General features: G+C 36.1%; 1 protein-coding gene across 1 annotated transcript in view; it reads right to left on the bottom strand.

The window, feature by feature from the left end:
- Mur89F (Mucin related 89F) overlaps window positions 1-17,584 on the bottom strand; it is a 47,067-nt gene that overhangs the window by 6,007 nt on the left and 23,476 nt on the right. Inside the window, exons 2-3 of the mRNA XM_074089258.1 lie at window positions 337-460; window positions 73-251 (exon numbers count right to left, since the gene is read on the bottom strand). Coding sequence (XP_073945359.1) covers window positions 73-251; window positions 337-418 — 261 coding nt within the window. The 5' untranslated portion in view covers window positions 419-460. The remainder of the gene's footprint in view (window positions 1-72; window positions 252-336; window positions 461-17,584) is intronic.

Genomic DNA, 17,584 nt, shown 5'->3' with positions numbered 1-17,584 from the left:
ACAATGCTTCAAACTTAAAAGATCTATTTTTCTTCTGAAATACGTAGTCAGTATTAAAGTTTAATAACTTACTCTAAAAACTGTGTATTTATCGTTGTTGCCTTTTACACATCTATAAAATACAGCACATTCTTTAGGATCTGCTTGAAAACCTTCCTTAGGGCATAGTATTGGTTCTGGTTTGATCCCTGAATACAATTTCACGATGCGTCCGCTTACCCTTGGATGACGCGATTCCTCTGATGATGAAACTGGAAAAATAAAAAAAACATTAAACACCTAATTAAATATAGACAGCAATATAAATAATGTGCACTGTGCTAATAAGATACCAACCATTATTTGTATGCGTCGTTCGAATTAAGAGACCCAACACTAGGAGGGGAAATAAGTTTTTCATTTCAAGCCGTATTTCCATGATGTTGTATTACAGAATCATCGTCCTCGTTTTGCCCCGCAACTGTAACAAGTATTAGCCTAAGTTAGTACACTTATTAGAGTGCGCGCATTAAGTACCATTATTTCTTTCTTAATTTTAACACAGTCTTTTATTTTTATTTTAAGCTGCACATAAATTCTGCTGAGTTTTCGCATCCGCTGCGTACATAGACGTAATATCAATATCATTTGTTTAGGTATATAAATATGATAAAAAAAGAAGAGTTCAAAGTAGCCAAAACTGTCAAAAGTAGTGTGTAAGGGTAAGACAAATTTGACGAAGCTTTTTTTCGCAAATGTTTTAAATGTGACCTGAGGTGGCACGGACCAGAGACCGTATTGCCAAACGTTTGTGACGCTCACAATCGCAACCAAATGACAGATTGCACATGTAGTTTCACATACAAGAATGAGGGCTATCGTTTTTTGTCTCACTAGATGGCGCACTGTTGCGTGAGGTTTTTAAGTATGGCTTTCAAAGTCTGTTATTACGGGCGTCAAAACAAAGTTTAGATTAAAATCATATTTAATACACCTTAAAACCGTACCATAAAAATATCGAGCATGCCACAGGGTTGCATAGTCCCCGTTGTGTTCGGAAAAAAGGGAGGACAAAGGTTTCCAAAAGACAAAACTGTCTCAAAACACAGACATTCATTGCCCCGTAACGCATAATTGCCATAATTAATTTCAGGTAATGCAAAATATTCACAAAAAAAATCTAATTATAAATAAACCCGCGTAGCTCACCCAAAAACTATGAGATTTGACATTTCGGAGACCTCACGCTACACTAGCGCCTCTAGCGGCGAATTCATTCGCGATAGCCCTCATTGCGATCGCGAGCGACAAAAACGTTAGGCAATACGGCCTCAGATCGGAGTTAAACATACAAATCCGAGTTAAGTGCTAATCCTTGTAGGTAAGGTTACGTGTGTCAAAATAAATGGAACTGTTATTCGTATTCATCATTCAAAGAGGTCGCCCGAAGAATCCAACTCGGATGGGCAGCGTTCGAAAAACTTCGTGATGTTTTCTCGTCCAATATTCCGCAGTGCCTGAAGACTAGTGTCTTCGACCAGTGTGTGTTGCCAGTGATGACATGGCGCTGAGACGTGGTCCTTGACTGTTGGCCTCTTAGAGAGGTTCAGAGTCACGCAACGAGCTATGGAGAGAGCTATAATATGCTTGGAGTTTCTTTGCGCGATAGAATCCGGAATACGGAAATTCATTGAAGAACTGAAGTCACTGACATAGCTGGAAAAATATGCAAATTAAAGTGGCAATAGGCAGGCCATATCGCTCGAAGAACAGATAACCGTTGGGGGAGAAAAGTCCTCGAGTGGCGACCACGAACCGGAAGACGAAGCGTTGGCAGGCCTCCCGCCAGGTGGATTGACGACATCGTGAGAGTTGCGGGAAACCGGTGGATGCAAGTGACGAGTGTTCGTTCATTGTGGCGTTTTAGAACGCCACAATGGGGGAGGCCTTTATCCAGCAGTGGACGTCTTCCGGCTGATGATGATTCATATTCATAACCCAGGGATAACAATTTAAACCGTGCAAGCCATATATTTGTTTGTAGTGAAGTAAAAAAAATACTGTGTGAATAATTTTACTCCGCTGTTATAAGAGTGGTGTTATGTACATATTTTGTAGTTGCGTGATTCCTGGCGATCCCACGCGTCCACTCGACACGGGAGCTATAAATATAGTGTCCAAGTTCAAGCAGTCTTGGCTGTAATTGCCTTGGAACTGACAAGTCTCACGCGATATCTAAGTGCAAAAATAACTTCAACATCTAAAAAATCGACCGAACCATTTAGATCCACTTTTGACCCCCTCTTAACTCAAAAACTATTTCATATAAACATGTCAAATTTGGCTCATTTATTAAGACTTGTGAGATAATTATGTGCTCCAAATTTCATAAACGCACCTCAAACGTTTATTTAGATATTAACATCCAAAAATCGTCATTTTTATCACTTACTCAAAACTCTAACCCAGTTCCAGATGACCTAGAAAGTTCAAATTTGGCATCCAGATAGGCAGTTGGGTATACAAAGGAATTAATCAGAAACTATAGTATATTTTTATCATTTTATACTAATATTTTTAAATAAAATTATTTTTTCTACAGAAAGTAATGATATCCCATCAAAACATAAATGTGAAATGAGAGCCAAGTTCAATATTATGATGTATGCCTTGATTGTTGACTTTAACGACAAAGGAAATGATCTGAATGGGTACCAAGTGCCCAGGCGCCAAGTTCAATGATCAGTCCTGACATTTATTTATATTAACAATATAAAATATTTTATAACAACTTAACATATCATTTCTTCTTATAACTTAGGATTATATATTAAAGCCGAAGGTCGGACTTGGCTAGCTTTTATATACGAATTATATTATAGCCTTCGTAAGTTTTAAAACTGTAAGTTCTTATTTTATTCTTCCGAAAATTTGGCTTGCTGGTAGAAACTAGCCATGGAACATCATATAGGGCTCTTCCATGACTGTTTTAGTAGGTAGGTGCTTAATAATAATTCGTATATGATAACTAGCCAAGTCAGACCTTAGGTTTCAATATATTATCCTAAGTAATAAGAAAAAATATATTTACAGTTGTTATAAAATACTAGAGTTTACCCGCAGCTTTGCACGCGTAAACTATTTATTGATCTGGTAGTTACAATTGAAATTCCGGGCTATTACAAAATTCCCGTGAATCCCAAAATTTATATCGTAATCTTCATTGAGGTGTTGTGTTAAGAACAACTATCCCGTGGGAATGTTGGAATAAAAGTAGCCTATGTGTTACTCCAGATATCCAGCTATCTACGTACCAAATTTCATCCAAATCCGTCCAGTCATTTTAGCGTGAAGGAGTAACAAACATACACACACACACACACACACACACACAAACTTTCGCATTTATAATTATAACATAATGATGATGATGATGATATGTAGGATAAGTAGGTAGGATTAGTAGGATAGTCAGTCACCGCTTATAGATCTAGTGAATAATGTTCTAAATGCGAACTTTTTCGACAAAGTACATTATTCATTACTTCTGTACAAAAACAGTGATAATAAAAATCACAAAAGGTTTCCGAACACTGTTTCTTATGCATATCTACAAATCTGCAACTGGAGTGCCGAAAACGCCGATAGGCGTCTAATTTAGCTTTCCCTGGACGCCGCTGACGCCGATGGCCGTCTGTTCTGCAGAAGCGTCGGCATCGCAGCAAAGTACGTAACCTGGCGCGCGGCAATGAATAGGTTAAAGAGCTTTACAGACTGCAATGCAGGATAATGAATAGATTTCTTTTTCCCCGAATGGCAACACTGGCATAGATAATAGATCGCCCGTTTTTGGCCCGAAATTCGAACTTGTGATTTTACTTTGCTTAATATACAAAAACTACACACCCAATATCATATATTTTCTCAAGTTTTTCGTGATTCCCAAGGTCAAAGAATCGAATTGCTTTAAAATTCCAGAGAAATAATGCGTTGTTTGGGAGAAACGTGTCAAAATGGTGTTGTAGAGCACCATCCTGCTCTGTCTCGTTTTTTATCCCGTTCTGGCGGTTCACTTTTATATTATAGATTTTATATTGTTATAAATAAATTTCAGGACTGACCATTGAACTTGGCACCTTGGCACTTGACACCCATTTAGATCTCACTTCTCTTGTCGTTAAAGTCAACAATCAAGGCATATATCATAAATACTGTACTTGGCTCTCATTTCACATTTATGTTTTGATGGGATTTAAACTTCTTCTGATTCTCACTCATAGTCAAAATATAACAAACGGGACTTAAAACACACGAGGTCGAGGTAAATATTACTTGTGTTTTAGCATGATAAATCCCGTTTGTGATATTTTGACTAACGGCTAAACATATTTATTATGTTATCATCATCATCCTAGCTTATATACTACTTCCTACCTACTGCTGCTCAAGTCAGGTAATTTTTTGTCCAGTTATGCAACGTAAGCGCCAAAAGGTGTTACATAATGAGATATTACAAAGGTGCAACACTGTGTAGGTCAAGATCGACGCTGGCGCATGTCAATGACCTTAACCGAACCCACAAGGTACGAAAATTTATGTTATAAATAACTTGACGCGCGAATTAGTCAAGTTTTATTTTATATGCAAATTTTCATTCACGCTTGTCCAGCAGAAATTTATGTTATAAATGTGGCGGTATTTTAAAAGGTACGAGTATGATTAGGTACTTTCTTTGATTTAACGCATTCAATTCATTGATGCATAATCTCGACATGCACTGTTTAAATGTTTGGAAATTAAGTATCCTAGTGTCCGCACATAAGATGGCTGCGGATCGGGAGCGGGTCAGGTTGGGAGCGCACCGCAGGCCTATTTACGTGTACAGAACCCTCAGTGCATGAGTCTGACTCTCATTAGACCAGTTTTTTGATGCATTTTTATTTGCCATTTTCCATATTCTCTTTAATTATTTTGAGCATTTTTTGATGTATTATATAATTTACGTATTATTTCTACAGCCAACACCTATTATGAAGTTATGAATTACTTAAGTACTTGTTGCATGTGACAGAATAGTAGGTAAAGTACCTACTTTATGTATGGATTATTTTTCCCATTGTCACAGAATAAGTTATAGTACAAGTAACATTGTCAATATTCAGAAACTTCATAGTTAGGATATGTTAGGATTTACTTTTATAAGGGCCGTTGACTGTAGATAGGTTTTCTCGGCAGACTTCTGTGTGTGTTGAGAACGTATGCTCGGGGGCGCGGCAGACCACCGCAGCGCTGGGATGGATGACATTCGACGGTACGGAGGTCGAGACTGGATGAGACGGGCACAAGATCGCCAATACTGCATGAAGAGGGAAGAGGCCTACATCCAAGATTGGAAAGCCAAAACCCCACCATGATGATGATGATGAAGAAAGAAAAGTTTTTAACCTAAAGTCCAGAACCAGATGTTAAAAACTTTTTGCATTCCTGACGTTGATTGGCCGCTTATTATGCGTTTAAAACCGCCCCAAGCAATCCTCTGTCCACATTCATCACAGCTATCTGAGATCATTTAATTGCAAACTCTTGCGCATCTAAGTCTTTTTTCGTACCCTCACGTCTTTAGTATTACGTACAATTCTGGTTTAAAAACGATCCAGAACCAGTTTAATTGTATTAAAAGTTCATTATGGGTTGGGTGTCCCTTTCGTAGAAGATCATCTATCATATACTTAAGCTGTGTTTTTCTGCTCAGTTTAAGTCAACTCAGTAATGAGAACTCGTTTTTAACCAACTTCAAAAAGGAGAATGTTGTCAATACTGATGTTTTTTTATGTTTGTTACATCAGGACTCCTCAGGATCGATATGTTTTTTTTCTTGGATTGGGAATATTTTCAATTAGGTCGCATTGTCACCAAATCAGAATCTGATGAGTGGATCCTATGAAAATCTAGGGATTCTTCAAATATTGTAGGGACTCCTAGGTGTTTGGGTATATTTAGTAGTAGCTCGTGCATTTGCTCTTGGAAATTGGGAAGCGGAATTGATGAGGCAGACCACAGTTGACCACCGGGACTACTCAATAACAAGTATATTTAACCAACTTCATAGAAGAAGGACGGTTCTATGTTCGACTGTATGTATATTTGTTTAGGTAGGTATTAACTGGGTACTAACACTATGGAAAATTTGTTTGTCCAAAATAAAGAATTCTATTGCACGGGTTAAGATTCAATTAGGTACTTCAACACAGTTGTTAAGCTCAATGGAAATGTATATGGTGAAAAAGAACGCATAGTGAGGTATCAGGAGGATTCCACAATACCTAATTAACATCTCTGCATTGGAAAAAAGCAATCTTTTGAAAAAGGAGGCCCGCACTTGACATTAAGCTACAGTAACTTACATTAGTTGCACTAAAAATGGAGAGAAAACAATTACAATAAAAAAGTTAACCGACTTGAAAACAAAGAAATCATTTTTTACCAGTTTGAAGTTGGTGCCTCAGCATGAGCTAGCAGAAGTGGACCTGTAGTCATCTACCTTACCTACATACTAAATTGGGGTTCATTCATTCTGCTTGCTTGTTCTGAGGCACCAACTTCAAGGTTGTAGAAAATCATTTCATAGTTTTTTTTGGAGTCTGTTAAATTTTTTGCTAGGTTTAAAATTTTATAGCTATAGATAGGTATTTACAATTAGCAGCAGAGTGGATTAGCGGCAACGGTGCTCAAAATGATCTACACGCGACTACTGCCAAGGTAATAAGAGAGTATTTAGATAATTTTGAGCACCACGATTGCTCATCTACTTCTGTTGCTGACTATACATCTTAATTGATGCAACTACAACCACGGCAGGTCGGTGACTCATAATTGCTGCACTTAGTATTTTTACTACTGAATGCTACGTGACGTAAATTGCAAAGGTACGTGCTCGTGACTGCAATTGCAGTGCTGACAAATCGGACATGATAGCAGCATCACGTATTACCTTACCTGTGCAGGTCCGGCTGCCAATCAGACACTCATTCCATTAGTAACTAATTGTATGTATGTATAACTCTTTATTGTATCATCAGCCAAATAAGTGGACTATAATTTTTTTAAGTTTCTATCAAATGAATATGTCGCTAAAGTCGAACTTTCAAGTTGACAGACAGTCTTTTGGCATTATTGTTTTATGTTATGTATGACATGCAAACGATTATCAACTTTAGGGTGATAGACCACATATTTGGCTCATGGTCATACCCCGGGACTTTCGGGGCACGAACGATTTACTAAAGAGTAGACATTAATAGATAGGTTATTCTGACAAAACATCATATTATGCCTAATGAATAATCAGCTCACTGCGAATTGTAAACTATACTAGTACTTTAGGTTTAGTACCAAGGTTTATGTTATGAGATAATAATAAAAAACGTTAATTAATTACCTGCAGTAAATTTAGTAGTTGATATGATTTTCGAAATAAATTATTAATATCTTTTCTAAATTTGGAACTATTAAGCAGCTGCGTCTTGCTGTAAATAGCCATTTTAACCCACTGAATGATTTTTCTACGTCGACAGTTGTAATAGGTGCATATTTAAATTTCTTGAAGAAATTAATTGTTGCACGATGTGTTTGCGATCGCAGTTCTACTTCATTGCCTTGTGACAATTCGTTCATGATGTTTAGTGTGCTATAGCCAAAATTCTTATTTAAAACCAACTTCAATTTATTAAAAATCTTTTCAAACTTAATTTGATTAAGATTGTAACGATTTCATCTTACGAAAATATAATATTTTTTGTGTTTTAAATATCATGTATTTTTTTTCTAATTGATTAATTATTCATTAGGTAGAAACCAGCTAGAGTGCACTCTGTTTTTTAACTCGATACCTACTCTTTGGCTAATGTTAATCATCCGTGCCCCAAATGTCCCGGGGTATGTCATGGTACATAAAACAAAACAGATTACAGCAATTAGAAACAGATGTACAAAGGCGAACTTATTCCATAAAGGGATCTCTTCGAGTTAACGGTCGACTACAAAAACAAGAGTAGACACATCATGAAAAGTTAAAAGAGCCTAAACCTAAAATTAATCTAAAATCATATAAGTTAATAATTGTTTCTGAGGAACTAAATATGCTACAGAACTAATAAATTAGGTAGTTGTACTAAGGTATTGCAGAAATAGCAGTTCAAATAAGTTTCTGTTAAAAAAATGAATACAAGATATTTTGCTGACTGTACTTGCATTGTCATCAATTTTATCAGCATGTCTCCGATGATGTTTATGTAATGTAGACAGGAAAGTTGAAGAAACTGAATCAAGTACCAAGCAAGCCTTTTCGCTTTATAATATGTCATGTTGGCATTCCATACGTCCTGATATTGATTGTGAATAGCTCCCATCAATTAGAAGAGATAAGTAGGTATACTACTTATGGCGCTTTACCTACCAACTCTCCTTATTGAACGATGAACAATACTAGTATGATATTGAAATGTGACGTCGATCTTCTGAAGTTTCATAGTATACCGGAGAAGCAGTTTAAATTCGTACCTACATTCACACGCCTACGTGAAACCTTATAGCAATAACCTTAACTGAATCTACTTAAATTAGATGCCAATTTTTTTCCATGTTTTTTTGAGGTAAATATAAAATAATTTACTAGAAGGCACCTGCTAGCAATAACCTTAACTCAATCTACTTAAATAAGATGTTGATTTTTTCTATGTTCTTTTGCGGTAAATGTAAAATAGAAGCAACAGCAATCTAAATCAGGTAGTTTATCTTGAAAGACATCCTACGCTTTAGCAGACATTTTAAGCGTCCGCATCCTACCCACTTTACCTCAGCCTTAGATAATTTTTCTGCCTCCCTGACATTCCTGTCAGATAATTCCTCACGCATTTTCCTAAAGGTCACGAGTGAACAACCAGATAACAGCGGCAAAAACAAATCGACGTCGTGCTCGCAGTTCATTGCCGCAGATAATTACTGGATGTATGTAAGAAAAACAAAACTGGCATGAAAGACGAATGGGTTCGCCAGGCACCAATATTTTATAATGTGCCTTCATTTATATTTTAATTCGCGACTACACATGATGTTGCTTTTATTCTGTCACCTACGTAGATGTCGATTTAAAGTTAAAGATTTTTGCATAATGCGGCTATCGTTTTGCGGAAAATTACATTTGCGGATTCTTTTATGTAATATCACACAAGCAAGAATCTAAAGATCAAATAAATACTTAGGTATTTACTTGTTTTGTTGATGGCTCTTTAAATATATCTTTCAGTCCCAACCAAGAACGATATTTTATAATTTTACATAGATACGATGCTTGGTCCCAAGTGCCATCCCAACGAACTGAAATGAAGTAAAGTCAGCAGTAGGTATCTTTCTTAATGACTCATCATCGGCCATCGACTGCATCTAGCAAGGTGGGTTAATTTACATGAAAATATACTGTTTAAGTTTACACGAATCATTCCAAGAACCTTAACTATGATGATTGCACCTATTTGATTTAATTAGTGCAGATATGAGACTGTATCAGCCACGTATCAGCACAATTATTTATAGTGACGTTCACACTTATGAGGCAAATCGCAATTGATTTTTAACCGACATCAAAAAAGGAGGAGGTTCTATGTTCCAATGTTTGTATTTTTTTTATGTATATGTTCACCGATTACTCAGTTAATTGTGGACCGATTTTCAAAATTCATTTTTTATTCGAAAGAATACTTTTCTGAAGTGGTCCCACTGTCACCAAGTCTAGATCTGATTATGGGATCCTAGGGAAATCGAGGGCAAACCTCAAATTTTACATTCAGAAAGTATCATTTGGTAAACTGGACCTGAGGAAGAAGACCGTAGATGACCAGTGGAACTCGTCAAAGCTAAGTAATGCTAGCTCGTCTATAAACGATCATGATTAATGTACCTAGTCAACCGACTAAGAAGAAGCTTTAAGTTAATATTTTTTTCGAACTAATCTGATGCTGAAGCCGGAAGGTAGGCAACGAAACTCTGTTATAAAACAACGTAACTAAGCCGTGTTTCGGCTTAATGGAATCGTTGTGAGATGTACTTTGGCTACGAATCACTAAAAAGTGAGAAATAAGGAAAAAAAAATATGATGAAAATATTTTCAAGGGTTTCGTAGTCGGTTCCATTTTTTGTTATTTTTTATTTTTTTTGGACTCGGGTTTACTTTTTTGTTAAAAATTTCATTAGCATCTTTTAATGAGGAGCGCTAGTGATTCGTTCAGATTTATTTTTACTGTACCTTTTTCATTTGTTGTACAGTCTGCAGGAGATATGGATGAGCAGTTGTGGTGCTCAAAATTATCTACATACAGAGACTTTACTAGGTACCTACTAGTAATGAGACGGTGTGTAGTAATTATGTGTATGAGCACCACGACTTCTCGTCTTTTATGTTCCTAAATATAACTTAGGTAGGGTAAATCGTTAATTACTCGCCACCGTTCACTATCTGGCCACCTTACACTAAAAATTAATTCTAGTAACCTATATACAAAGGTAATTTTTAGTATTACTGGCCACCCTTCAATAACTGGCCACTTTATGCTAAAATAAATTCTAGTTCTCTATATGTAAATAGAATTCATTTTTAATATAAGGTGGCCAGTAATTGACGATTTACCCTATCTGTCCCATTTTTGTATTAGTAAATTGTAGATGTGTTTATTTAAAACGAAATAAAGCAAGACCAATATGTACTTGAAATAATTAGGAATCTTTTGTGTGAAATCGCAGGGGCGTTGCCTTATAACGACAAAGCTTGTTTCATTGAAAACGGCATCCAGATACGAGCAGAAACATAAAAAAAAGTAATAGATATGCCTCGTTTAGCTCATTATTCGTAATCTTTTATCTCCTCTTACTTTTATTTTAACGAGAGTAAAACTGCATCAAACGCCGAGTTATTACTGCTGCCCGTGACATGGAACCTGTTCCATGTAAGATTCACTTGCAGCAGCTGTGGTCAAGAACTGCATTCCTGTGGCTTCCAGCCAGATAGCCGATATTCTATCTAGGAGTTATTTGAGTTGTAACGAAACTCGTTTCAAATGTAAAGGCGCTAGATGGTTATGTAAATAGTTAGCAATAAACAAGTAGGTAGGTACTCGATTTTTAAGGATTATTCTGGCATAAAATGTATATCTTGGTTATCAAATTGTTATGGCTGTCTAATAGATATCCAGTTATAGTTATAACATTGCTATAACCTATTTATTACTCAGGAATAGTTTCATTACGATAAAAAATATAATAAAAAACTAACTTAACAAACACTATTAAGTAACAGACGAAGTTCTTTCATTGTGTACCTATTAATGTAAAGTATTAACCTGATGAAGCTTGAGGTCCCGGGTTCGATTCCCGGCCGGGGCAGATATTTGTATGAATAATACGAATGTTTGTTCTCGGGTCTTGGGTGTTTAATATGTATTTATCTATATAAGTATGTTTATCCGTTGCCAGTATCCATCCGAGCTTGGGGGGCCCGGGGCACGTCACTCGATGTGTAGGTATGTATTTGACACTATGGCTACATGTATTCCCTCGTCTGGACTGTACATTGAAGATAACGATAGATTATAATTTGTACATCTTCACGCTATGTTACTTTTTATTCGAAATAAATGTTGATAGCTACAATGCATTAGCAAAGAATGTTCCGAGCCGGACTCGACAATTTTTTACTACCTTCAGAGTTAAACGTTTACTACATTTAGCCATTTTTCCGTCAATTACTTTTTTGACACCTGTGGTGCGCAACAAAAAAGACGCGCATCAAATTTTCACGCTGATTATTTCCTTGGTTTCTACCCCGTCATTATAAATTGAGTCATCCGTCATCATCATTAAAGCCTCGTGTCAATAGGCGTTTAAAGATAACTTCGAAATGTAAGAAACATCAATTCCAAAATAGCTTTTTTTTTCGTTACCTACGTATTTTTCTGTTTTTAATGTCTTTTTGTGTTTGTTTTTGTATAAGTAATTTGAATTTTGCAGCGCATAATAATAGTAGCAGATGTTGTTTTATTATGAACCAGAAATGAAAATATTATACTGCACACAATTTTGTCTTGTTTTCCTTAAGTAGGTAGCTTCATTTCGGGATGGTTCAGTTATTGATGGAAAAATGCACATGTATGTGAGTTTAAAAAATCTTTTTTCACCTCAGCACCTCAAACAGGCAGGTTTTGCTATGAGAAATCAGTGAGCAAAATCGCATTTTGCTGACTTCGTGAGACAAAGTAACTTTTTTTTTTTTTTTTTAATGCTGAGTACATTGTTGGGTCTACTCACTAAATTCCAAATATTTGAACCAAAGAGGATTTGAACTTTACTTTGATCTGTCATTTCACTTCAACACGAAAAAAGCGAGAGATAACATCAAATGTGTTGATTACAATCTTAAATTAAATTTTTGGTATTAAAAATATATCGATACCTAATAAATTACATGACGACGAAATATTTCCAAAATGTAAATTTTCCCGATCTTTTAATAAAGTATGCAACCTCGTTGCACGAAAGCCGCTTCTCTTGTTTTTTTTTTTATAAAAGAATTCCGTATACTGATGCCTCTACAGTTGGAATATTTCTTAAATTGAATGAATTTTTAACAAATCTATTTATGTTTATGTAATATATAATTTAATTTGTAAATCTTAATAAAATTCATATTTAAAGGTTTAATAACATTTATAATAAATTATACGTTTATTGTTCAACCTTTTTAATGACCCCAAGATGAGGCTTTATGCAGTATTAAAAAATAAGTGTGACATTAGTACAAGAACTTCTTTCAAATTACAATGCATGTTATGAGTATATGAGATTTGTATTGTATCTACTGGACACTTTTTTATGGTTTTAAATGTGATTATTATATTTGTTTCTTAATAATCGGATTCTATTTAAAAAAAATGTGTTTGTTTTGTAAACAGGTAGTATATGTGGTTTTATTCTTATGTTACATTTAAATTATGTTCTCGCTGCTGAGGTGAAAAATTGTATGTGTCACACGAGACCAAAGTTTTTTTGCATCTCGTGTATTTGAATCCCTTGCTGCTCTCAGGATTCTAACCTAGAATCACTCGCTGACGCTCGTGATTCAATTATAGAAGCCTTCACTTACTCGGGATTCAAAATCAACACTCGCAACAAAAAACAACTTTGCTATCTTGTTGCACAAATAACTATGAAAACACCTTTTGTTTATTTTTGATTTGATGATACAAATGAATTGGTATTTAGACTAGCTACCTACAACAAAGCACTACAAGTGTTGTATTAATTATGGGCAGATACTTTTTTAGGGTTCCGGAGCCAAAATGGCAAAAACGGAACCCTGATACTTTCGCCATGTCTGTCTGTCTGTCTGTCTGTCCGTCCGTCCGCGGCTTTGCTCAGAGACTATCAATGCTAGAAAGCTGTAATTTTGCGCGGATATATATATATATATATATGTAAACTATGCCAACAAAATGGTTTAATAAAAAATTTTTTTTAGGTTGCCTCCCATAGACGTAAAGTGGGGGTGATTTTTTTTTTCTCATCCAACCCTTTAGTGTGGGGTATCGCTGGATTTCGATTCAGTGATTTGTTTGCGAAACATTCAAATTTAAAGTGCAAATTTTCATGAAAATCGAGCGTCCCCCTCCTCTAAAATCTAAGCCGGTGGGTGGAAAAATTTGAAAAAATTCAATATGATAGTGAGTATATCAAACTTTCAAGGAAAACTATAACGGCTTAGTTTGCTTGAGAATTATTAGTAGTGTAAGAGTAAATAGCAGCCGTATAAAATATACCTAAACTTTATTATTTTTTTCGAAATGGCTACGGAACCCTATTTTGGGCGTGTCCGACACGCTCTTGGCCGGTTTTTTCAATATCTAGTAGTAACACGCAGTCCCCAAAAACGATCAAATTATATTTATTACAAACCTGACCTGAACCAGTTCAGGTTTAAAGAGCGCCAACTAGAGCAGTGTTACCAGTTACGCATGTAGTGTTACAGCAACCGACGCAGTAATTTGTGTAATTGGAGGTTGCACAAGTTGCGCGAGTAACAAGTTCAAGACCAAGGCTACGCTTCGTCTACGCATGCGCCGACTCAACAACTGCTTAATACTAATTACCTAGTCAGTAAGCACGGCATATTCGAGCCAGTATGTACTTATGTATTTTTGTTTTGGTTCTACATTATAGTACCTACAGGAATATAGTTATTCGTATCAGGCTGCGTTTCCACCAGAGATGTGCCGGAATGCGCTGGAGGAATGTATTTGTCATGAACCTACGACATATATAAAAATCCTTTCTTTTAGTTACCCCGTGGGAATTTAGGAAAATTCTGAAAACTACTTTTAACTACCTAAGTTTTAACTACCAAATTGTAAGCTTCTATTATTAAAAGTTACGGAGATAAGTAGTCACTTTGAATTTAAAATAAAATCTCTTTAATCGTGCTGGAAACCCGAAAAATTCCTTCCCAGTGCAAATCTATGATACACCCTCAAGAAAAATGTCTACCACTCGTCTCTAGCTCCAGTGGTCTAGGCTGTGCGTTGTCTGCTGTAAGTCAATAATAATAATAATAATTATTATTATTGTTAGCCTATTCTGTCCCACTGCTGAGCAAAGTCAATAATAGGTCACGTTATTTTTTTACTTGAGTACCTAAACAGTAATTAGTTAAGGGGTTTAAAGAAGAAGATCATCTTTCTCCATAGGTAGGCTTTAGAAACCTAATGAGCTTTTTAAAGCTTTTAGGCTTATTGGAAACTACCGTGGTGAGGGTGAGCTTACCTATGGTAAATACAAAATCTTGGATCTTATGATGATCCTAGATCAAGTGTTTCCTTGAAGATTAAATTCTATGTTAAAGTAAGTAAACTGGTTTAATTGTTAATTGCTCCGGATGTCGGTCATTTAAGTATGTATATCAATGGAATCATTCTGCATCAGCAGCGGTGTCTTTTGTTTTAATTTTATTAGACGTAATTATTTGCGTGCACAGCATGCCTGATTGTGCCATGCATATCTAGGTATTGTTGTAATGTAATTAAATAATAGTTCGCCATACAGGTAAGAAGTTACTGTCCGTAATTGCCGTCTCTGCTTCCCCTGGATCCAGTTGCTGAAGCTACCAGTAGGTAGTTTGATCAATTTCAATTTCTGTTACTTTATTGTATGGAGCTACTGGTAAACTTCTTCCATTTTTTAACATCAGTATAAACTTAATAAGGCTGTGAGTAGGTAACTACAGAATTTCTGTAATTCACGGTCTTTTATTATCAATTTGTTGTGTTTCAAGGATTTATAAAACATGGCCGCACACGTAACGCCAGGCGCTACTACTATCAATAATTTTACAATTAAAATGAAATAGGTACGAATATGTAATTAAAATACAGATAAGACAATTTGATACTCATAATTTTTAGTGTTAAATGCTAATAAAAAAAATGCCAAAATGAACAAACAGATACAGGAACCGGTAGGTACACCACTGAAAAGTCTGTTCAGACCCTTTCACCTCGCTTACACTGCTTGATTCGATAAAATAATTAATTGGACAATATTTATCTACATATTTTAATAACATTACTTTGTTCATAGATTCTGACGCATCGTCTCAGCTAACATAACAAAATAGTATCATCGTGCCTTGGCCTGTATACCAGTCAGGACGTTGCAATTGAGCTTCGTACTAAGATTAAGTTTTCCCTTATAATCACGATTTCCATGCATGTCTGACGTGAGCCATCATTACAAATTACAAATCAAATTAAATGGTGACATCACCATCCAGACCACCATCTACCTCATCATTTCTCAGTTTTGTTCTAAAATATGTTTGCTTTGGAATCGTTTGTTCTAAGAAAGCTGAGATTTCTAAGTTGCTATATTCTTGAGTGATTGTAGTCGTCTTCGAAAATCGAAGTTCGTATTGTACCGTCCCTCTCACTCTCGTATTAAATGATATTAGCGTCAGCGGGACGGCACGACACGAACTTCGATTTTCGAATTTATCCCCTCAGCATTGCCCCTTCATGAGAAAATATTGTGCTGATTTACCCTTGCCTTTTGCACCGCAGTGCTTGAATCTGGAGCATCTGGAGGTCGTAAATTCAAAATTCAAAATCAAATGATTTATTCAGTAAATAGGCCGCAATGGGCACTTTTACACGTCATTTTTTAAACTACCAGCGCTTTCGGAAAGACCATCATTGCCAAGAAGAATGCGCCGCAAGAAACTTGGCAGAAAGTCATTTTTTCATAATAATATATTCGTAATTGGCATAAGAGCGCTGCTGCTCACTCTCAGATCAGGCTCCTATTTAATAAAAGTTACAAGTGCTACAATCCTACATAATTGTCACTTTTTTGTATTAGAATCTTAACAATTATGTAAAATTGTAGCACTACTAACTTTAATTATGTAAATAGGGGTCAGACCCTATAATTACTATGAAGTGCAAAATTCGAACTTTCATATCTTGCGGTCCCGCTGACGCTAATATTATTCAATAAAAGAGTGAGAGGGACGGTACGAACGGTACGGTTTTGAATTTCGTAGTAGCCCCCCAGGTCACTTAGTTGCCTTTTACGACACACACTTTTAAGATGGCGGCAAAATTTTCTTCCGCCCTGGGCGGCTGATACCCACGCTACGCCACTGGTTCCGTCCTATTCTAACTAAAATCGAGCATGGCACCGACTGTTTATTTTTCGCGATGTTCTAGGACAAAACCTCATACAACTAAGTGCTATTAGTTCCACCCAGTCGACTATCATTGATCTATAAGTTGAAGTTAAAGCACAATAAATCAATCCGACACAAATCGTTTAGTTTGGCAACACTTCACGGGATGCGGCTCCAGATGCTATCGTGTCATCCGCCGATTCTTAAGTCTGATCGTTGTGCAATACTTGTAGATGCGCTAGATGCTACTCACTTTCTTATTGTTTCGTCTTAATTACATGGGATGGAATAGGCTTGTTTATGTGGTTCAATGGCATGGCGAAGAGTATATTCTTGCGGATGAATGGGCAGCCTTGAAAATAACTGGGTTTATCGTCCAGTCCAAGGATCGATGAATAAAAATAATTAAAGAATGTCCGTATTGTCCGTGTCCATAAAATTGGACGTGTTCTTTTTTAGGTAGGTAAATAACTGGCCCAGGCTGCGAAATTTACGATTTTTAATTCTAGGTTTCGAAACATTGATTTACTTACGAGTACGTCTCGTAGCTACCTACAGTAGTTTCGATTTAAACAATGGGTTCATAAAAATACAGTTCGTCGTACATCCCACTGCTGGGCATAGTCTTCTCAGAATGAAAGAGTTTGGGCTGCGATTCCTGCGCAGGTCCTGTGCGACTTGGGAACTTAAAATATAGTTTATATATAATAAATTAATTTGATGTCCCTAGCTACATTCGCATCTAGTTCTTTCCAGGTGGATAGAACTAGATGCTTGATGTTTTTTAAAGTTGTTGTAGCTTATAATACTTTAAATATGTGCAGTTAGTCTCATAAGTCCTTG

The sequence above is a fragment of the Choristoneura fumiferana genome, chromosome 6, assembly GCF_025370935.1.
Source record: "Choristoneura fumiferana chromosome 6, NRCan_CFum_1, whole genome shotgun sequence".
Classification (NCBI taxonomy): Eukaryota; Metazoa; Arthropoda; class Insecta; order Lepidoptera; family Tortricidae; genus Choristoneura; species Choristoneura fumiferana.
The sequence above is the reverse complement of the archived record's forward strand: the minus strand, read 5'-3'. Positions and strand labels throughout refer to the sequence as shown.